At 50.2% G+C, this 20924-nt stretch overlaps 1 protein-coding gene across 1 annotated transcript in view; it reads right to left on the reverse strand.

The window, feature by feature from the left end:
* The window catches only part of LOC135258055 (nesprin-1-like), a 161438-nt gene that overhangs the window by 7790 nt on the left and 132724 nt on the right, over positions 1 to 20924 (reverse strand). The window contains exons 129-145 of the mRNA XM_064341253.1: positions 19417 to 19572; positions 17584 to 17742; positions 16903 to 17069; positions 12411 to 12573; positions 11306 to 11493; positions 10139 to 10289; positions 9411 to 9593; positions 8087 to 8224; positions 7426 to 7617; positions 6650 to 6971; positions 4049 to 4185; positions 3528 to 3654; positions 3082 to 3281; positions 2654 to 2854; positions 2194 to 2322; positions 1180 to 1392; positions 415 to 507 (exon numbers count right to left, since the gene is read on the reverse strand). Coding sequence (XP_064197323.1) covers positions 415 to 507; positions 1180 to 1392; positions 2194 to 2322; positions 2654 to 2854; positions 3082 to 3281; positions 3528 to 3654; positions 4049 to 4185; positions 6650 to 6971; positions 7426 to 7617; positions 8087 to 8224; positions 9411 to 9593; positions 10139 to 10289; positions 11306 to 11493; positions 12411 to 12573; positions 16903 to 17069; positions 17584 to 17742; positions 19417 to 19572 — 2919 coding nt within the window. The remainder of the gene's footprint in view (positions 1 to 414; positions 508 to 1179; positions 1393 to 2193; positions 2323 to 2653; positions 2855 to 3081; positions 3282 to 3527; positions 3655 to 4048; positions 4186 to 6649; positions 6972 to 7425; positions 7618 to 8086; positions 8225 to 9410; positions 9594 to 10138; positions 10290 to 11305; positions 11494 to 12410; positions 12574 to 16902; positions 17070 to 17583; positions 17743 to 19416; positions 19573 to 20924) is intronic.

The raw sequence follows: 20924 nt of genomic DNA on the forward strand, positions 1-20924 counted from the left end.
GGATAAACTAAAACACAATATATTTAGGAAACTAAGGAAAAGGGGCGGGGTGGGGGGAGTCAAATTAATCAACGGAACTGGAAAACGAAAGGAGGGAGGGAGGGAGGGAGTCCCGCGCTAGGGGTGGAGGGTGGGGGGTGGGGGGAGGCGTGTTTCTGTGGCTCCAGGTTGGGACAGCATGCAGAAGGGGGAGGAGGGGGGGGTAAGGAGAGGCAATGGTGGGAAAGGGCGAGGAGCGGTGGGGGGGGGGGGGTGAGGAGGAGGAGGGGGGGTGTGGAGGGGAGGGGAGGGGCGACCTTGGCCTCTACTCGAACACTCGGGAGCACGGTGACGGACTACTGTGTTTTTTTTTTTAGGACACGGAACTCTCCCTCCACACGCGGGGAACAGAACGAAGCGGGCGGGGCACGTTACCGACGGGCGCCGGCTCGGCGTGCTTCGGCCCGACGCCGGGCTGGCCGACCCCGACGTGTCCAGCTCGTCGGCCGACGACCAAGACAAGAGGTCCTGCCGAAAAACAGACAGCGGCCAATCAGACGGCAAGCTTTTTTTTTTTTGCCAACGCAACCATAAAACATCACTGAATTTTACATTATCATAAAAACGAGAAAGAAAGAAAAGAGAGCAAAAGGGAATTTTAGTATATATTTCACTGGGCCATTTTGGTGTGCTATGGTGATGCAGACCGCAGACAGCAGCCAATCAGATGATGAGCTTTGCAACCATAATCATGCAACCATAAAACATAACTGAACCTAGAAAATTTAATATGAACATAAAAACGTAATTTCATCCCTGGAAGGAAAAAAAGAAAGAAAGAAGAGGCAAAGGGAATTTTCGTATATGTCACTGGGCCATTTTGGTGTGCTATGGTGATGTCATGCGGCTGAGCCTTGATTGACACCTGCATGGGGGGGTGGTGTGGGACGCAGGCCTAGGACTGGGAACGAACCGAAACGTAGGCCTGTCTCCCGTGGCTCGAATCTATATTGCTATATTATAATATACATTATTCAGCTATATTGCTGAATAATGGCTACATGAACTTTCCTCCACTGGCCACTGCTGCCCGATATCATACAAATAAAGTGACTTTACTCACAACTAACAAACAAAAATATGCATATAAATGAGAAAACAAGATAAAATAAATAATTAGTAAATCCTTATTTAGCTGACCTGCTGGCTGCTGGTGATCTCCAGGGTCTTCTCCAGCCCGCGGAGGTCCCGCGTCACCTCCTTCAGGAGCAGCTTGAGCCGGTTCCCGATCACGTGCACCTTCTCCTTGGCCTCCAGGCAGTCCCCGCCCTCCGACTGCACCAGCAGCTGCCGGGACATGTCCTGCAGGGAGGACACCTTCAGCTGGGAGTCCAGCAGCTCACGCCGAATTTGCTGCAGGCCCGGGAGGGGGGAGAGAGGGAGAGAGGGGGAGGGAGGAAGAGGGAGCAGGGGAGAGGGAGGGGGGGAGCAAGGGGGGGAGAGAGGGAGAGAGAGAGGGGGGGAGGGAGAGGGGGAGAGAGATAGGGGAGATAGAAAGGAGGGAGAGAGAGAGGAAGGGAGATGATTAATTTTAATGTCTACAACTTCACCTAAGTAACACTAGTGTTCTGCTAAGCTAGCCGTGTGCTCCAGCAGAATTTGAAACATTGTCCTTTCCAAGTTTGAAACAAGCATAAGCCTCCTTCTTATATTGAGCTAAGTAAAGCAGGTGTTCGGTAGAGAGTGTACAGGCCGGGTGTGGTGCTCAGCAGGTGTTCAGTAGAGGCTGGGTGGTGTTCAGCAGGTGTTCAGTAGAGGCTGGGTGGTGTTAAGCAGGTGTTCAGTAAGGAGTGTAGAGGCTGGGTGGTGTTAAGCAGGTGTTCAGTAAGGAGTGTAAAGGCTGGGTGGTGTTCAGCAGGTGTTCAGTAAGGAGTGTAAAGGCCGGGCGGTGTTCAGCAGGTGTTCAGTAGAGGCTGGGTGGTGTTAAGCAGGTGTTCAGTAAGGAGTGTAAAGGCTGGGTGGTGTTAAGCAGGTGTTCAGTAAGGAGTGTAAAGGCTGGGCGGTGTTCAGCAGGTGTTCAGTAGGTGTTCAGTAGAGGCTGGGTGGTGTTAAGCAGGTGTTCAGTAGAGGCTGGGTGGTGTTAAGCAGGTGTTCAGTAGAGGCCGGGCGGTGTTAAGCAGGTGTTCAGTAGAGGCCGGGCGGTGTTAAGCGTACAGTGAGCGTCCGGTGGTGCTCGTGGAGCGTGTCGCTGTCGGCGCTGTGGTCGATGGGGACGATCTCGTTCCTCCTGCGGTCGATGTTCTCCAACCACAGCAGCAGACCGTGACTCATCTCATGGAAATCCTGTTGGGTGGGGTGGAGGGGGAGGGGGGCGGATACAAAAAGGGACAGAACACTCAGTGACCCATCACATTCAACTCGTGGTCTGGATTTTATTTTGGAAGCAAAACAAAAATACACCTCTGCTACTGCAGTACGCACTGGACTGAGGAACTCGGTAACACAGGCCTTGACTCAGTCAATATCTGCCCTTAAATTTGAACTTGGGGCAGGGCTACAATTGGGTAGGCCTACGAGGGGGGCGGGGCTACAACAGGGTGGGGCTGTAATTGGGTGGTGCTCTGATGGGGGGGGGAGCTGTAATGACGTGGGGCTTCGAGCAGGCGGGGCCTACCTGGCACTGCATGAGGGCGTCCTGCAGGGTGCCCCTCCACTCCTCCAGCGCGGCGCCCAGCCGGTCCCAGCGCGCGTTCATCTCCTTCAGCCGCGCCTGGAGCCGGCGCGAGGACTCAGCCTCGCCCCGCAGGAACTCGCCGCTGCACAGGTTTATGGACAGAACGATGGCCTTGCGCGCGTCCACGGCCTTCTGCAGCTCCTGGGGGGGGGGGGGGCGTCACAGACAAAAGGCTTATTTAATAAGCTGAACATTCTGTGACGTCTCAATTGTTCACTCAGAGAGACGTTTTCTGTGGGTGGGTTTGCTGCCAATCAATTCAGTCACCAGTAGTGATTGTGACATCAGCATTAGAATGTTCCGTTTGAGAACATTCTAATCGCATGTTTGTGACCTCACACCTTAAAGGGTTAAAAAAGATTCTGCACCTTGAGCTTCTTGATGCGCTGCTCGATGGTGTGGATGTCCGTGCTGCGGTCCAGCCCGCGCTGCTGCTCCAGCTCCGCCTCCGCCTGCCCTAGCCACGCCCACACGTTGTCCAGGTCGGAGTTGAACTGCTGCCACTGCTGGAGGTTCTGCTTCTGCTGCAGCTCCTGGGCCTGGAGAAGCTCCCAGCGCTCGATCACACCTGTGACACACAAGCACGCACGCACACACATGCACATGTATACACACACACGCACACATAAGCACGCACACATAAGCACGCACACACGTATACACACACACACACATACAAAGGTCATTTTTAGTAAACTTAGCATTAGCATTCCTGTTCTGCTTCATGAATCCCACACAGCTCTCACTGATCTGGGATCTGTGTCTCCGTGCTGTTCTGTGTGATCAGTGACAGCCGTACCGTGCTCTAACTGACCTGAGGTCTGTGACTCCGTCCCGGTCAGGTTGATCAGACCCGACGGCTCGTCCTCCTCCTCCTTCAGCTCACCGCCCACCCTTTTGACCGCGTCGATGTTGCTGCGGCATTCTCCCAGCAGCCTCATCTGCAGGGGGGGGGAGGGGGGGCGTGTAATATGTGCATTATTCGCCCATCAGAGCAAGCCCCGCCCTTGAGTGACAACACACAGCTCTACACAATAGACTGAGGAGCAACAGAGTTTCAGCTTTCAGGAAGGAAGAAAACAGTCGGAAGTTCAACAGAGTGCATTGGTAATATGCAGTATCTTAGCAACAGAGGTGTTAGTCAGGAAGTATTTAGAATGTATCCACCAATCACCTTTACCCTTGTTCTATTGGTTGTTAGTAAGGTCCTCCGTGATTGGTGGATTTCCTCTCAGTAACTCTACCAGTGAGAGGACATCACAGCAGTCTTAACGCCCGTGCTATAACCCAAGGCTGAGTACAGCCCAGAGCCCCCAGCTAGCAGGCTGTACTCACGTAGCCCATGTAGCTGGCGTCCGGCTCCGAGCCGGTGGGGCTCCGTGCCACGCCCTCAGCCGGCTGCGGGAGGAACCGACCGGGCTCCAGCGTCTTGTCCAGCTGCCGGATGTGCGCCTCCAGGGTGCCGGGCTCCACTGTTGGGGGGGACAGAGACATTTCGGGTTACGCTCAAAACACCCTTCCCCTCCCCGTCAGCCACACGGGACGTGGGAGAAACGTCCGCTACGCGGAGTTAGCGCAACAGCTCCTGCCGCTCAGTCCAGCCACAAGCGGGTGAGGGGGGTGGGGATTTGTGATATTAGTGGAGGGTCGACTCGTCTCTCTCGTCTGATTGGTTACACGGCCTGTCAATCATTGTAGCCACTAGCGTTTTTTTCCCTCAGTACTGAAGAAAAAGAACCCCTTCGCTGTCCCATGGGGGCGAACCCAGAGGTCAGAGGGAATTTGGGAATCCAGCCCAGAGGTTAAAGCTGTGAGGGGGGTCAGCCATGACAGAGGTACGGGTGCCTCGAAGTGCTAGTTAGTCGACAGCAGCCGGGGAGGGGCGGGGCTTGCGTGTTCAGCAGTGATGCGTTTCCTGGATGGAGACGGAACCCGGAACATGCACGCACGGATGAGCGAGCGGATTGGCTCTTGAGCCACACGTGTGGACACACCCTCGCGAGCGTCTTTGACATGACATGGTGTGCGGCAAAAAAAACAAGAAACCAAAATATAAATGCATGAACGAAAAAAACAGCACCACCTTTCCTTGAACTATATGCCATGATGTGTCCATTACATTGTCATATGCTTGACATAACACCTGACACAATACTACATTACTGTTTGATGTTATAACACTGTCATCATAATCAATCACTTTGTCATAATTACCTCCTGTAATCTGTTCAGGACAATTTGCTGTGTTTTGACATCTATCATGAGCCGTCCGGTTATGACTGGTTATGACTGGTATTACGTCATGCTTATGGCAGCATTATGTATGCTCCATAGCACGTAGCTCAAGCAAAGTGCTACCAAAAAACCTACCTATTGAAAATAAAAGCCTCTTAGTGCGGTTATGGTTAACGATGGGGGTGGTCGGAGGTGGTTAGTGCGTTCTGTTTCACCATGAGTGGGGGGGGGGGGGCGCGAGTGCCCAGGGGGGGGGGCGAGCGGGGTGGCGTGGGGATGGCGTGAGCTCGGCCCCCCCGCGTTAATCGACAGGCGGACGAGGTGAAACGGGCGAGCGTTACTGTCCCGCAGGTCGGGGCGTGCCGTGGCCAGTAGCCTACCGGAGGAGGATCTCAGAGTGCTCTCTGTCAGTTTGACATAGGCCTCTGGGCTCTCAGGGATCACTACATCTGCAACGAGAGAGACACAGCAGCGTTTGGAGGAGCAGCCTCAGAGCTGACGACTGGACCTTCCGCCATGCCAGTTCACTTTACCGTACCGTTACGTTATACCGGGGGTCCCCAGTCTTATCCGAAAAGGGGGTCCGGGTTTGTGGCTTGCCCCAGCGCTACATCACCTGATTCAACTAATTAACTAATCACGGTCTTCAATCAAGACCTTGGTAAGTAGAAGCAGGTGTCCTAGTGCTGGGCTAACACAAAAAACCGACGCCCACACTGAATGCCTTTTCGGATTCGACCGGGGGACCCCTTGCGTCAAACATTTATTCGCCGAACAGGATCTTCCTACCCACAGCTGTCGAAGGATTAGCGTGTATTTGACAGGCTCGATCAACAGCAGTATTTATACAGAAAACATCTGTAGCGCCCTGAAAATAAACATCCCTGCATAAACAGTTATATAAACATACAGATTGTCACAAGCCACTGCTATAGAGAAGGGAGACTTTTACAGCGATGTATTTCAGTTATGTTATTGCCTACCACAGTATACTTTAAAAAAAATGCTATTAAGGACCACAGCTGAACTAAAACACTAGTTATTACAGGTATTCCCACATGAAACTCGGGGCTATTTAAAAGTAGCGCAGCTGCAACATAGCAGTTCAGCTCTTGGGAAGTTTAATTAGGAGATTTTATTCATGAACGGTGTGCTGGCCTCTCCTGTACTGTAGCAGATGTAAGTATACACCAGGGATACTCACATCTGGCCCTGGAGGCCAGCAGTACTGCAGGTTTTCATTTCATATCCAATAGTTAATTGATGGATTAATGCCCCGGATTGGCCAGAGATTTAACTCACCTGGTGTTAAATTAGTCCTGATTAGAGGGGTAGAATGAAAATCGGCAGCACTACCGAGTATTCCTGGTGTGATACGAAACACAGTGCTTCATGTGCACGTGGGACAGATGTGGTCTGGCACACGCATTTCTGATAGCATGGGATTAAGTGTGTGTGCGTCTGGGTAGTGTGTGAGTGAGGTGTGTGAGCGTGGAGTGTGTGCAAATGAGGTCTGTGAAAGTGCATGCTATTGCATGGGATTCAGCACGGCGTGTGTTTGGGTGTGGTAGGTGTGTTGAGCATGGTGTGTGCACGTGAGTATTTGTGTGTGAGATGATGGACGTGTGTGAGTACAATGTGTGTGAGTACTGTGTGTGTAACTGTATGCGATGCTGCGTGTGACCAGCAGGGAGCGCTGACCTGACAGCGTGGCGCCGGCGTGCCTGTGGAACTCCTCCCCGTCGTCCCGGGACCGCTCCCCCGTCTCGGACCCCAAACCCCGGCTCAGGTCGTAGTCGTGGTCCCACTCCAGCGGGATGGAGTCCACGCTGGCGGGCGTGTCCCTTCCGGAACGTTCTGCCCGAGCGGGCGGGGCCAGGGAGGCGGAGGCGGAGCGGCTGGAGGAGGGGAGGGGCGAGGTGGGGCTGCCGCTCGCCCCCTCTGTCCAGGGCAGGCTGGACAGGTCCCCGCCCTCGTCCAGGTCCAGCTCGCGGTCCGAAACGTCGTGCTCGTCGTCTGTCAGCTGAGGGGAGAGAGAGAGAGAGAGAGAGGAGAGACGCGTGAAATCCTGATCACACGCTGCGGCATTCGGTCCGGCAGAGAAGCAGATCGGTCTCGGTTGTGTCGGCTGGTGGAGAGACCACATGCACCTGGGCTGCGTTAGCTAATCAGCCCAGGTGCTTTAAACGTGTGTTATTCTTCACAGTTCGGGCCTGAGACTGGGAGCACACACGCATGTTCATTATTATATACCCGTGATGGATCAGAGCTATAATAATGAAGTATAACTGTGTTCGTTATTATAGCCGCCATTTTTACAGGCAGGCGCGTCTGCTTCTTGTAATAGCGCTCCCACCAGGGAATCAAACAAACAATTCCTTACCCGTTAAACTACACTGCCGCCCTATATTTACGCATGTGCATTATTGAAACCGCGATGGATCAGAGCCATAATGGCGTCCGGCGGTTTTTTTTACCGGCAGGCGCGTCAGCTTCTTGTAGTAGCGCTCCACGCGGCCGAAGACCTCCTGGCAGTAGCGCTGCAGCTCCTCCAGCTCCTCCTCGATGACGGCGGCGTCCAGCGGCTCGCTCTTCTCGATCAGCGCCTCCCCCTGGTGGAAGACGTGCTCGATCTTGCCCGCGTTCAGGGAGATCTCCTGCTGGAAGGCCTACAGGGGGAGAGGGGAGGGGAAAGAGGAGAAGGAGGAGAAGAGGAGGAGGTCAGGAGCTTGTTTTTCCGGTAAGTTCCAGTGCTTTACAGAGAGCCAGTGAAGAAACCGTCTCCTCTAATGGCCGCCAATAGGACATTTTTCTGAACTCCTCTTATATGTACTCACAGAGCCCTAAGCCACTGATAGGCAGAGCTGTTATTTTGAACAGCAGCACTCAAGTCTCTCTAGAAAGACATCTCTGCTAAGCGAGTGCCTGAATGGAAAATAAAACATAAAATATCAGCATTTCGCTTATGTAGGCTACTTTCCCATTAGTGAGAGAGAAACTCTCTGGTGTGTCCATAATAAAACACACACTCACTCACACCCGCCCGCATGCACACACACACACACAAACACTGCGCGCACACACGCACGCACACGTGCACACACACACACTCCCTGTGGTGTGAAGTGGATATCCTACCCTGAGCTGTCTGATTTTGGCCTGGATGTCGCACTCTGAGAAGTGCTCGATGTTGGTCAGCTGGAGGTCCATCTCCGTGAGCCACACCAGGATGCTGTCCCTGGCCGTCTCAAACTCCTCCCTCTGGGTGATAAAGTGCTACGGGAGACAGGAAACACATTACAGAACACAGGAAGTGCATCTCATAATCAGACGGTCTGTGTTTAAGTACTTCAAAAGCAGGAACTGCATCACAGAACACACAGAATTTGTGTGATGGCTATATGAGACAGGAAGTGCTTCTCATAATCAGACGGTACTACTACAAGAAACAGGAAGTGCATCACAGATCTATAAATACAAAATTTGCATAGTAAAAAAAGAAAAATACAAGTATTGCTGAAGACAGGAAGTGCTTTATTATGTAGTATTATATAGCAAGTTCTGCAGGGAGCAGGAAGTACATCAGATATCTATACACTGAACACGTGTGCTACAGGATCCTCCTTCACGCCCACATATCTATAAATAGACAGGAACTGTGTACACACAGGGATTAGATATAAACACTGCAACTCTTCTTTCTAACGGTAATAACGGGAGCAGAACAATCTACACGCCATTCCCCGGCAACACAACAAAACACTAAACGGACAAAGTAACCCAGCACCGCTGGATACCCAAGGCCTGTTATCAGGAGAAGTTCACACAGAGTGTAGCATCACGCCCAGGAGGGAGGCAGTAAACGGGGTCACAGAGACGGGCACGCGTACTTGGGCCTGTCAGGCAAACGGTTATTATTAGAGTAATAACTCAGGAGCAGGGAGGGCCGCCCGGCTCAAAACACACACACACCACCACTGATCCACGTACTCGTTACCAAGGTTACATCACGCCGCAAAAACAAATCTTATTTATTCCCAATTAGCAGGGTAATCACAAAATAATAAATCAGATTTATTTTCTCAAATCAGTGATCTTCAGCGATGTTAGAGCAGAGGATGGCAACGAGAAGCTGTATCCGTTTCTGGTTTCCATGGCAACTTCTGGCCTTAATTGCTTAATTAGCCCTAATATTTAATGCTGTCTGACATTTTAGGCGCATTTATTGATAAACGCATGAGTGACAGCCGAAGAATGTTTATGAGATGTTTTACTGTGGTCTAATCTGTGAGTGAACCAGTGCTGGTGTATACAGCCAATTAAGCTCATTTAGCCAGCGTTACAGTAATAATTATACAGAGTCACATAATATTATTTATTTAAGATGTAATTCAGACCCTGGGTGTGGCAGCACACCCCGGTAAGTCTCTCTCTCTCTCTCTCCCCAGAGACCCGATCGTACCTTTAACCTCCGCAAGATGGACGCCACCCTCTTCTGCAGGTAGTCCCAGCGCTGGTTCCCATCATGCACCATTTCGCGGAGCCGGCAGGACGAGTCGGTGCGGTTCTCCCGGGCCAGGCGCCGGTACTGCTTGTTGATGAGCTCCAGCTGGGTCAGGCTCTCGTGGACCTGTCTCTGGAAGGCCTGTTTAAACACACACAGAACACACCGCCGCCGCTCTCTGTCAAACGACCTTTGACCCTGTGGGACTTCCCCACCCAGCTTTACTCAATATTTTATTTGTTTGATTCTGATTCTTCTAGCTTTGAAGGTCAAAAGATGCACAGCAATAAAATATAAACACACACACACACACACACACACACACACACACACACACACAGGTGCATGGTTCTCTTTTTCATGAAGTCAGGACAGAGGTCAATCACTAAGCGTACTTGATGACCTCTGTTTGCAAGCCATAATCAGGCACAGTGCGGGCAGCCAAAGTGGGGCCTGTCTCTCTCCCCCGTCCCCTCTCTCTCTCTCTCTCTCTCTCCCTCCCATTCTCTCTCATACTCTCTTCTCTCTCCCATTCTGTGTCACTCTCGCCCTATCTCTCTCTCTCTCCACAGAGATAGCCAATCAAATGCGGCCAAGCTCAAGTGTTTGACGGGAGCTGACCGGCTGGGACCGGTTCTCGTGGTAACCTGATCCGCGCGACTGTGCGTCGGCGGGGGCAGCTGTACCTCAAACTTCTTCAGCTCCTCTTTGGCCACCGTGTACAGCACCCCCGACGAGTTGGGGAGGGCCGCCATCTTCTCCGAGCTCTTCAGCCAGTCCTCGAAGCGCGAAAAGTCGTCCAGGAACTTCTGCCACAGCCGCCACGTCTCCTCAATCCTGTGGTTACAGAGGCGGACGAGGAACGCATGGGATTGTGGGAAATTATGGGATACTGGCTACATGCAGTAAAATACTCTGTGTTAAATCAACTCTTACAGAGTACATATGGTCCCAGTTGGACTCATATGTACTCTGATAGAGTTATATCGACACTGGACATTTTACTGTGCAGCGACTGGACTCCATGTACATAAACTCAAAGCACAGAAAACAAACATACACACACACTTAATGTAGTGACAGTTCCTGTGGTGTAAGGAGAGCAGCTGTTGGCAAGCCCCCAGCCTTATGCCTATAGACAGCAGCAGGTGCTCAGATCCACCTACCCCACCCCTCCACCAACTGCCTCCACCCCCTCCGGATACACAATCCTGCCCACCAAAAAAAGAGAACCTGGAACAAGTACTCCAGCAGCTAAGATGTTAATTTAGATCCAACTCTAGTAATAGCTGCCAAATAAATTGTGTGCTATACGAAACCTGACCTTCATGGTCGGCAGTTTTTCCATTCAAATTTGTGCCACACCGCACAAATTATTCAAATGTCCACTATGCGATCAAGCATTAGTTGGACCATGTTTGAACCACACCGACTAGTGTACAATCACCTCCGGTCATCGTGCACTGGTTGGGAACCTGTTTCAACCGAACAAGGCAAGCAGATCAACCATCTCCAGCCACCGTGCGGTCGATAACCGTTTGGACCGTTCGTTTTTCAGCCACACAGGCTAGCGAATGATCACCACCAGTCAACCGAGTGGTCGAGTGCCGGTCGGAGAGCACTGGGTCGGAGCGCTGGGTGGGAGAGCGCTGGGTCGGAGCGCGCTGGGTCGGAGCGCGCTGGGTCGGAGAGCGCTGGGTCGGAGAGCGCTGGGTCGGGGCGCGGGTCGGGAGCGCGGGGTCGGGGAGCGCGGGTCAGAGCGCTGGGTCAGAGCGCTGGGTCAGAGCGCTGGGTCAGAGCGCTGGGTCAGAGCGCTGGGTCAGAGCGCTGGGTCAGAGCGCTGGGGGACTCACTTGAGCCTGCGCTCCATGCTGACGGCGCAGATGTTCCTCCAGCGGCGGTCCAGGCCGCGCGTGGCCTGCTGGATGGAGTCGCACTCCGTCTCCGTGGCGCAGGCGTCGCAGTCGTGCAGCAGCACCTCGCACAGGTTCAGCACCGACGCCACGCCCGTGCTGTGCTTCTCGATGTCCCGCTGCAGGTCCTGGGAGAAGGGGGGGGGCAATGAAGGTCAGACGGAGGGGGACCCAAAAAAATGCTTCCGGCTATAGTATGTTTTCAGGGCTGTGCTATGTGATCTGCACACTGTCAGTTAAGTACTGCAAAACAGGTCAGTATTTACCATGTAACCAATATACTCACCACTGCAATAAAACACTATAACAAGTATTTTTAAATATTTACATTTTCACAGCATTGTTTTCAAAGATAACCCTTTAATGTTCATTTTATCTTATCCTATCTACATGTCTGTCTGTCTGTCTTTCTTTAACGAGGGAAAAAAGCTTATCAGGTAAACTGGAAACGGTGTCTGGCGTTTAAGACGTCACATAGCGATGCCCTGAATCAGCTTGACAGCAGTGAAATTTCACTCTTACAGTTCACCACTGGACTGTTCACCGTACACACATCCACACACACACACATCCTGTAACTGTTTGTTTTTGTTACCTCAGAGGCCGATAGACAGACAGACAGACAGACAGACATCTTGTGTGAAGAAGCTAAATTGGTCAGGGTCGGCATCAGAATCCAGATCTAATTACAGCAGCCCAGCGAAAGGAGGTCAGTAGATGGCTGGCATACGTGTGGTATTCCTGTGGCCTGTAGTTCAGTCACATACTCTGTTCCCAAGGTTTCCAGGCCTTACAGCAATGGTTCCCAATCCTGTTCCTGGAGATCTACTGTCCTGTAGGCTTTCATTTAAACTCTAATTTGGCACAACCTGATTCTACTAATTAGCAGCTCAACGAGATCTCCAGCTCTTGGGTGGGACTTGGTGTGTGTGTGTGTTTCTAGTATGTGTGAGAGTTAGTGTGTGTGTGTATGCATGTGTGCGTGTGTGTGTATCTATGTATGTGTTTTAGCGTGTTGGGGGTGCTGAGAGAGGCCTTGTCCCACCTGCTGCTGGCTGAGCTTCCTCTGGATCTCCTGGGCGTCGCAGGTGTCGTAGACGATGGGGCGGGACAGCTCTGTCTCGATGTGGGCCAACCAGGAGCGCAGGCTGCTCATGTTCTTATCCAGCTGCTGCACGGCAACCAGCGTCTCCCGCAGCTTCTTCACCCTATCACGCGGCGGCAAGGGGGCGGAGACAGCAGGGTGAGGCCCCGCCCACAACCCACTATCCACATTTCATCAGGACAGCAAAGAATAGGAGCTACAGTGACCTAGTGTCAATCATTTCTCTGAGCCAATCGCAAAGATATTGCTCTCCACAGCAAATCGCTACATCCAGTTCCAATGAGTGAGTGACAGATCATGGCTCCGCCCATTCTTGGTTTCATTCTTCATTCATAATTGGTATGAAATGGAATTTACAACCAAAAAAGTTGCTAGTTTAATTCCGACTGCCGTTGTATCTTCAGTATCAACCGACCAATAGATACATAAAACTGCAGGCTTGAGCAATACACAGACTGAACCAAACATTGATGGACAGATTGCATGATGGGTAACTGAAGCCAGTATGTTTTGAACATGCTTTGATGGCTGTTACTCAGCAACATAACTTTGTGGTTCTTTATTTTCAGACGCATTTCCGATGTAACCTAAGTTATCAAAAAAAATAATACAGTGAAAAACCAGATAAACCCCAAAAATTCAGACCACCACTTTGACTATAACCATAAGTTAGCATAAAATGGTTTTGGTTTTTATCGTATTACGGTTTAAATTGACACATTCAGCACCTCTTAAAACACAGAGATGTTGCAATGCCAAGAAACCACTTCTTGGCATTCACAAAGAGCTTATTTTTCAAACCACACAATCATCTTACCCAGCAAACTAAATAAATCTGATAGAGTCGGGAGAGAATTCGAAACATGGAGCCATTTCATTTTTTAGATGACAGAAGATACGAGAGCTGAGGAGAGGTCATGCATTTGTTCTATATTCTAGATATTTTAAAGGAGTTTTTCCCAATTGAGTCAGTGTGAACAGTGTCAACACCACATGACTGGCGGCCATTTTGGAAAGCGCCAGAGAAGTTGCAAGATTGACTACAGCGTCAGTGACTCACACACAATGACTGGGGCTGCATGAACACCGTGAACTATAACATGATACTAATATAAATATTAAACGAAATACAACACATTTCTAGCAGGTCAGACAGACAGACGGTCTGCTCTCACATCCTACGCTCACATTAATACCGTGCACGTGCTTTACTCGAGTTTGAGGGAGAAGTGAAGCACGTTTACGTTTCTCTGAGAACGCGCGCGACTCCCTCCCCGGCTGAATTCCCGCGAGCGTGTGCGCTGAGGGACAGATTCAGCGCGCCCGTGGCAGTTTGGGAAACACCCACAGTTACAATGTAGCGCCCCGCGTGCCGCCGGTCAGGCGACACCGTTACTGTAAAAAGCACCGCCCCCTTCGCTAAAATAAGGAACTTTCCAGGGCCCCGTTTCAGGTCCCACGCCGACGCAACCCGAATTGTGTCAGCTCCTCCTGTACGCTCGGCCATACGAGCTATTTTAGGGTCTCAACACATTATGCATTACCAAGACAAAAACAACAGGCTAACAGGTACGTGCAAATTACACCTGTGTTCTGTGAGGAACGCATATAAATACACAACTAACCTCACTGATATTTTCATACACACAGTCGTATGTAGATTAAAATATTTTTAAAGAAAAATACCACTAAAAATAAATGGAACTATATAAAGCATTCCAATGGCAATAATTTATAGATTTGTAATAAATGTCACATATTTTTTTATAAATGGCAGATATTTTTCCATGTATTGGCATGTAGTTTTTACACATTCAGAACATCAAGCCCCAGATGAATCACTAAACAGGCAACCATCAGTTCTCCGCATTTGTCTGTGTGGATATCTGGGGTGACAGTACAATCCTCTCGAGATTGAAACACATGCTGCCCACGTGTGACTTTGTGACTGCAGTTTAGGACAGCAGAGAGCACGTTTCTGTGGAGTAACGTGGCTCAAAAGGGATAAATTGCAATGTCCAACACAAAACAACAGTGGCTCCAAAAAATCGCGGCAAACCCACGACTCAATGCAAGAGCAAACAGGAAATGGCAACTCACCAACAACAACAAAAACAATACCAAAGACAACAAGCAGAACCCATACCCACCCTGTCTCTCCCCCCCCCCCCTCTCCCCAAAACAAAAGAAAAAAAGTTTAGTTTAGCCTGCCTGTTGACATCACAGTCACAGTCCGGAAGATCGGAATCTTCGCTGGGGCAATCCTCCATTTTATCTCTCCCAAATTCCAGCACCATGGGGACACAGCGTCCAAAGAACTGTCCGCGGTTTTAAAGAACACAACGCGCTGCCTCCCTTCTCTCTCTCTCTCTCTGGAAGTAGAAGAAAACTTTCTCTCCCTGTAAACGCAGTGACCCCTGTCAGGAGGAGGGGGGAGGGTGGGGGGGGAAGGTAGGAGGAACCTCACAGGGGGGGTGAGTCGTCGTCAACGGCAACTGGAAAGCAAACGTTATTGGACGCTGGGCGCAGTGTGACAGGCGGAGAGCTCTGCGTTGCTAAATTAAAACTTACGGTCATTAGCATGTGCTGGTGAGAAATGCGTCCACGCGGTCGGACTGCAGTCGCGGCCGCCGCTGCTGGTGTCCCGGGACAAAGCGCTCACTGTGGGACGGGGAACGGCGAACGCCCCGTCTCTGACACAGCTGCTTCTGGGACTCAAGGGGTTTAAAATTTTTTTTTTTTAAACGGGCGTTCCAAAACCAAGAGGCTTCCCAGACTCCGCCTGTCGCAGTTTGACCGCGGGAACAGACTTTACTCAGAGGGGCAGCAGCTGTGCCTATGAGGTCATTGTACCCCCCCCCCCCCCCCCACCACCCCCTCCTCCGCAGCCCCCTCACTCCCCTGCTGCCCTATTGCACTTGTACCCCACTGACACAGCTTCAGGAGAGGCCTATGTTTATACATCCAGGACAATTCGCGCCAACTTTTTAAAAATCACCCAACAGACCCCCGCGCACCCAGAACACCGTACGCCTTCGACGCACCAGACGAGCGTCTAATTCAGCACACGCGCTCATCTAAACCGAGTTACACAGCTTACATTTCACACATTACTATCCGCTTAAAACGGATGGACATTAAGATGCACAGCAGCACATCCTGTGTGAAACTTTCCTCTGGGCGCAATGGCTGTGCCCCCCACACCCGGGACTAAAACCAGCAACCCCCCCCTCTGGTCGTAATAACACCCGCTGCAGACATATTAGCCGGCGCTAGGCTGTCCCCAGTGTTAAAAATGAGCCGCTCGGTCTGATTTTCTCAGGAGTAAGAACAAGATGACACAGAGCTTCAGAGGAAAGCCTGAGGGATTTTTGAGTGCTGCATCAGCACGCATCATAATTCCCCCCCCCCTCCCAACATACCTCACACCCCTGTGGGAATCTCTCTCTCTCTCTCTCTCTGTTTCTCTCCCTCCCTCTCTCTCCCACACATACATGCCTCTGTCACATTCTCTATCGTCCCCTCCTTTCTCTCTCGCTCTCTCTCATCTCTCTCACCCTCTTTCTCTCACACATACACATGCCTCTGTCACTTTCTCTGTTGCCAGACACCCCTCCGTTCTCTCTCTCCTTTCCTCCCCCCTCTCTCCTTCTGACAGAGGAAAATAGAGTTTTGCGACATGTTTCCAGCTGGCTATTTCATTCAGAGTTCCTGCTGGAACAGCTGCTAAATAATTTAACCGATCCTGCACTCCTGGAAAAAAAGTAATAAAAAGCTTTCAGTGAGCCCCAGTATGGCTGGTGCAGTGTGATAATCACCCCATAAACCTGCCTAAAATACAGTATGACACTGCATGACAGTAACTGCACAAATTCATGTTATGGGCCTTGCTCAGGGGCATAGCAAGAGTGCCCCCCCCCCCCCCATGGGACTCAAACCTGTCACCTTCTCGTCACAAATCCTGTTACTTCACTGCCAATCCATACGACACACTTGATACGAGGGACACCCAAATCCGTCCCTCAGGGCCTGTAGTGCTGCTGGTTTTCAGTCCTCCCCTCAAACCAAAGATCCTGATGCGCTGGATTTTAATTTCTCTGGCTCAGCCAGGGGCGCTCACCTGGCTCAGGTGATTTGGGCTCACCTGGCTGTGGTGATAAAGGCTCACCTGGCTGTGGAGATTCAGGCTCACCTGGTTGTGGTGATAAAGGCTCACCTGGCTGTGGAGATAAAGGCTCACCTGGCTCAGGTGATTTGGGCTCACCTGGCTGTGGTGATAAAGGCTCACCTGGCTGTGGAGATTCAGGCTCACCTGGTTGTGGTGATAAAGGCTCACCTGGTTGTGGTGATCTGGGCTCACCTGGCTCAGGAGATTCAGGCTCACCTGGTTGTGGTGATAAAGGCTCACCTGGCTGTGGAGATTTGGGCTCACCTGGCTCCGATGAGGTCCAGCAGGTGCTGCCAGCGCTCGCTGACCTTGCCGAGCTTGTACTGGATCTCGGAGGCTTTGCTGTCCTGGCTGGCCTTGGCCAGACGCTCTCCCATTTGCTGAAGCTGTAGCTTGTTCTCCTCCGCCATGGCTATCTCTTCCTGATAGTCCTGCACAGGGGTCAGAGGGCAAAGGTCAGGCTGTCAGAGGTCAAGCAAAGCAAAGGTCTAACTCAGAGGGAAATTAACCCAAATGACCCTGTGTTTGACCTCTTCATCCAAGTTCAAGACATAGTGATACCCCAACAGAATAAATGAACACCAGAGTACAAGAATGAATAAACATAAACATAAGTCAGAATAGCTGAATAAATAATTTTACAAATCCTGGCTCTCATATCAAACAGAAAAACAAACGAGTCTACTGCTGATTTAAATAAATTGGTTCGCTTACACGTAGGTGGTGGGTGTGTTCAATATAACCACAATGGCCCTCTGTTAGTAGCTTTGAATAGCTTGAAATAACCAATGTATTATAAGTATGCACTCTAAAAAAAATTTTAAAAAAAAGATTTTACATTGTCGTGAGTTTGGCAGTCACTGAGAACACTGGCTCACATTAAGGTGAGAGCCCACTGGCGGTTAGATTGAACACCCCCCCCGGATGGTGCTGTGCTCCCTGTACCTTGCGCAGTTTCTCGATCATCTCCTCGATGCTGATGTCGCCGTTCTGGGAGACCTTGCTCTCCATCTGCGTCAGCCACTCGCACAGCTCCTTGTTCTTCTCGTTGAACACGGCCCACTCATTCAGCTTCTCACTCACCTGCTGCTTGCGCAGAGAAAGCTGGAGAGAGGGAGGGAGAGGGGGGAGGAAAGAATTGAGGAAAGGACAGACAGGGAGGTGAGAGGAGAGGCAGGGAGAGAGAGGGGAGGAGAGAGAGAGAGAGAGAGAGATGGAGAAAGAGTGGGGAGTGAGGGAGGGAGAGAGAGAGAGAAAGCGAGGGAAATACAAACAGGATAAGGAGGACAGAGAGACACAAAGAAGGGAATGAGCCAGAATTCAGAAGAAAGAAAGAAGCAAGAGAGAGAGAGAACAAGATGATGCCACATGTTCGAACAGAAAAGCAGGAAACTCATCCTCGCTTAGCTGGGCTGTTTTCTGAATTTGATAAATCCACCCTACGGTCAGCGTGTGTGTGTGTCAATCAAAAAAAACTAAAATCCATTTATTTATTACAGACACAATAATGCACTTTCCTGCGCACCACCGTATCTGCATTAGCATCAAATGAAGAGATTCTGACCCTCAATATTCTTCCTATTAATGGTGATAGTGCGTGGCTGATTGCGGCAGTATCGCCCTTCATAAACGCTAAATGAAATCGTGAAGGACACAGGGAGGTAATTACACCTGAAACGCTACCTTTCATTTTCAGGCATGACTAATCCAGCTCCGCACCACTTGACTGGATGAGTCACCAATTCCACAGAGGTAACAGACCAACAAAGCACATTCACAAAATCCATCTGCACTATAAAACTGCCACAACCGAATGCATCATAAATATTCATGTTTTTTTTATTTTTTATCTATGAACGACTTAATTGACTAAATTGTTTGATTATATATGAAAAAAAAAAAATTATTTTTAAAAATTCTAAAACCTTCTGAACAAGCAACTACATTTACTCAAAAACCAGCAATCATAAAAAAAATCAGATATATAAGGTTCAGAGCCACTATATTTTCGTTAAAAAATGAAGCAGGGTTGCATTAGATATTTGTTTTCCTCCGTAGAAAAGGCTAGAGCATTCTCTGCTGGAGAGCCACATAGATTTTTTAGAACTTAAACCCACGACTTCACTCCCACTGCAGTCTAAACGATTTCTGCATCAACTCAAGGTCAACCCCAAAACGGGTTACGCAACACACACCCCCCCCCTATCCTGGTTCCTCTCAGGGTGGCAGAAAGCACAGCACCATGAAAAACAAACTGCTCCATTTGTCCGTTTCAACACTCAGCGTAAAACACACAGAATTTCAGCTATTATCTCCCAAATGCAAAGGGTTTTTGGGTTTGTATTTCTAAAACTGCAATTCTAACAATGCTAAACAAATATTTAACTGAATATTAAATGAGTGTTACTACGTGATCCGAGCAGATCCATATACAGCAAAGAATAAATTCATTATATAAAAAAAACACCTGTCCTCTTCTTTTCATTAAATAGAGCTTAATGTCTTTTTTTATAAGAAAGAGCAAAACATTAGAAAAAAAAAAGTGAGCTCCATAATGTTTGGGACAGACACTGTACTCCACAATTTTACATTTGTAATCAAACAATGCATAGCTGGTTAAAGTGCAGATTCCCAACTTTTATTAAAAGACATTTATACATTTTGGTTTCACCACATAGAAATTACAGCACTTTTTATACCTGATATTTAAATACATGACACAGGCAGGGGGCGGGGCTTGGGTGGGGGAGGGGCATGAGAGGAGGGGGTGTGGCTTACCTGGTGGCAGATCTCCTCCCACTGCCTCTGCAGGAGCTCGATCCTCTCCTGCAGCACAGACAGGTCGTCGGCGCTGATGTAGCTGGACAGGGACTCCTTCAGCCGGACCAGGTGGGACAGGTCCTCCGTCCAGCCGTCGAAAGTGTTCTCCAGCTCCTGCAAGCGGGACACCGGGCAGGGAGGAGAGAGACCCTGTCAGAACCAAAAAAAAAAAAACCCCGTCCCACTCCAGACTCCGTCAGACAAGGGAGCAGCCAAAATCCCGTCCGGCTCCAGACCCCTGACTCTCACAGAAACGCTCGACACTCCAGGATGAGTGACGTGTGCTAGGATCCGCCCACTTTTCTTTTCAGCCAATCAAGCGACATTGGTGGGATTCCAGAATTCCGGCTGGTGCTTGGAGGGATGGGGGTCAATACTATGGGCTCCTCAGAAATGTCTGTTGAAAGCGAGCAGCCAGCCCCCCCCCCCGGAGGAAGAGGAAGTGCAAGCGGACGGATAACGCGGTGTTTCTGAGCCGCGCATCACCGCGGGATACGGAGGCCGCGGGGGTCGTACCCGATGCACCATCCACCTCTCAAAAAAAAACGGGTTATTTTGGCAAAAAGGTTTTCATTTCAATATCACTTCCTATTAAAATAACGGATGCTAAGGGGTTTTTATCTCTCTTTGTAAAACGCTTATTTTTTCATATTAATGGTATTAAGATTAAATGTGACTTCCTAATATATTAAAGGGTGCTAATGTTGAGGAGCGCGTTGCTTTCGAAGAGGGCGGGATAAGGTGGATATAAGAGACGCACGCTCCTCTTCCTGCTGACGGAGAGATTTTTTTACGGGACAGTAGGCAGGGTGACCGGCTGGGACCAGCTCTGCAGCCTGGGGGGGGGGGGGGGGGACTGTTACGCAACCCCTCTCCCACGGGACGTCCCACAGAAAGGATGACTATGCCCCTACTGATAATAGCACCTTGCTCTAGCAAGTGCTGCACGGTAAATAAATAAGATTAAGTCAATGGGTCAATGCAGAGAACTACACACGTTTATGACTCGCGTTTGTCAAATGTTACGGGCACGAAATGCAATTCTGCAGCAGGAGAGAGGGAGAGATGCACAGCAGGAAGGAGTGTAATACAGCAGAGAGAGGGCAGAGCTAGAAGGATGGGAGGATGACAGCAGAGGAGAGGAGGAGTGCAGCAGAGTGGAAGAGGAGAGGAATATCAGAGATGGTGGGGAGTGATAGAACAGGAGCTGGAGAGAGAGAGAGAGAGAGAGAGAGAGAGAGAGAGAGAGAGAGAGTGCCAGGAAGGAGAAAGAGAGTAGAAGTAGCGGAGAGTAAGAGAGATGTATGAAGTAGCAGGAGAGAGATAAAGAGGCAGAGCAGGAGAGTGAGTTAGAGCAGGACGGGAGAGAAAGAGAGAGAGATACAGTAGAGGGGTAAAGAGGGATATATGATGTAGTAGGAGAGAGATAGAGAGAGGGAGGGAGAGCGGGAGAGGAGAGGAGAGTA

Source organism: Anguilla rostrata, chromosome 6 (genome assembly GCF_018555375.3).
Source record: "Anguilla rostrata isolate EN2019 chromosome 6, ASM1855537v3, whole genome shotgun sequence".
NCBI lineage: Eukaryota > Metazoa > Chordata > Actinopteri > Anguilliformes > Anguillidae > Anguilla > Anguilla rostrata.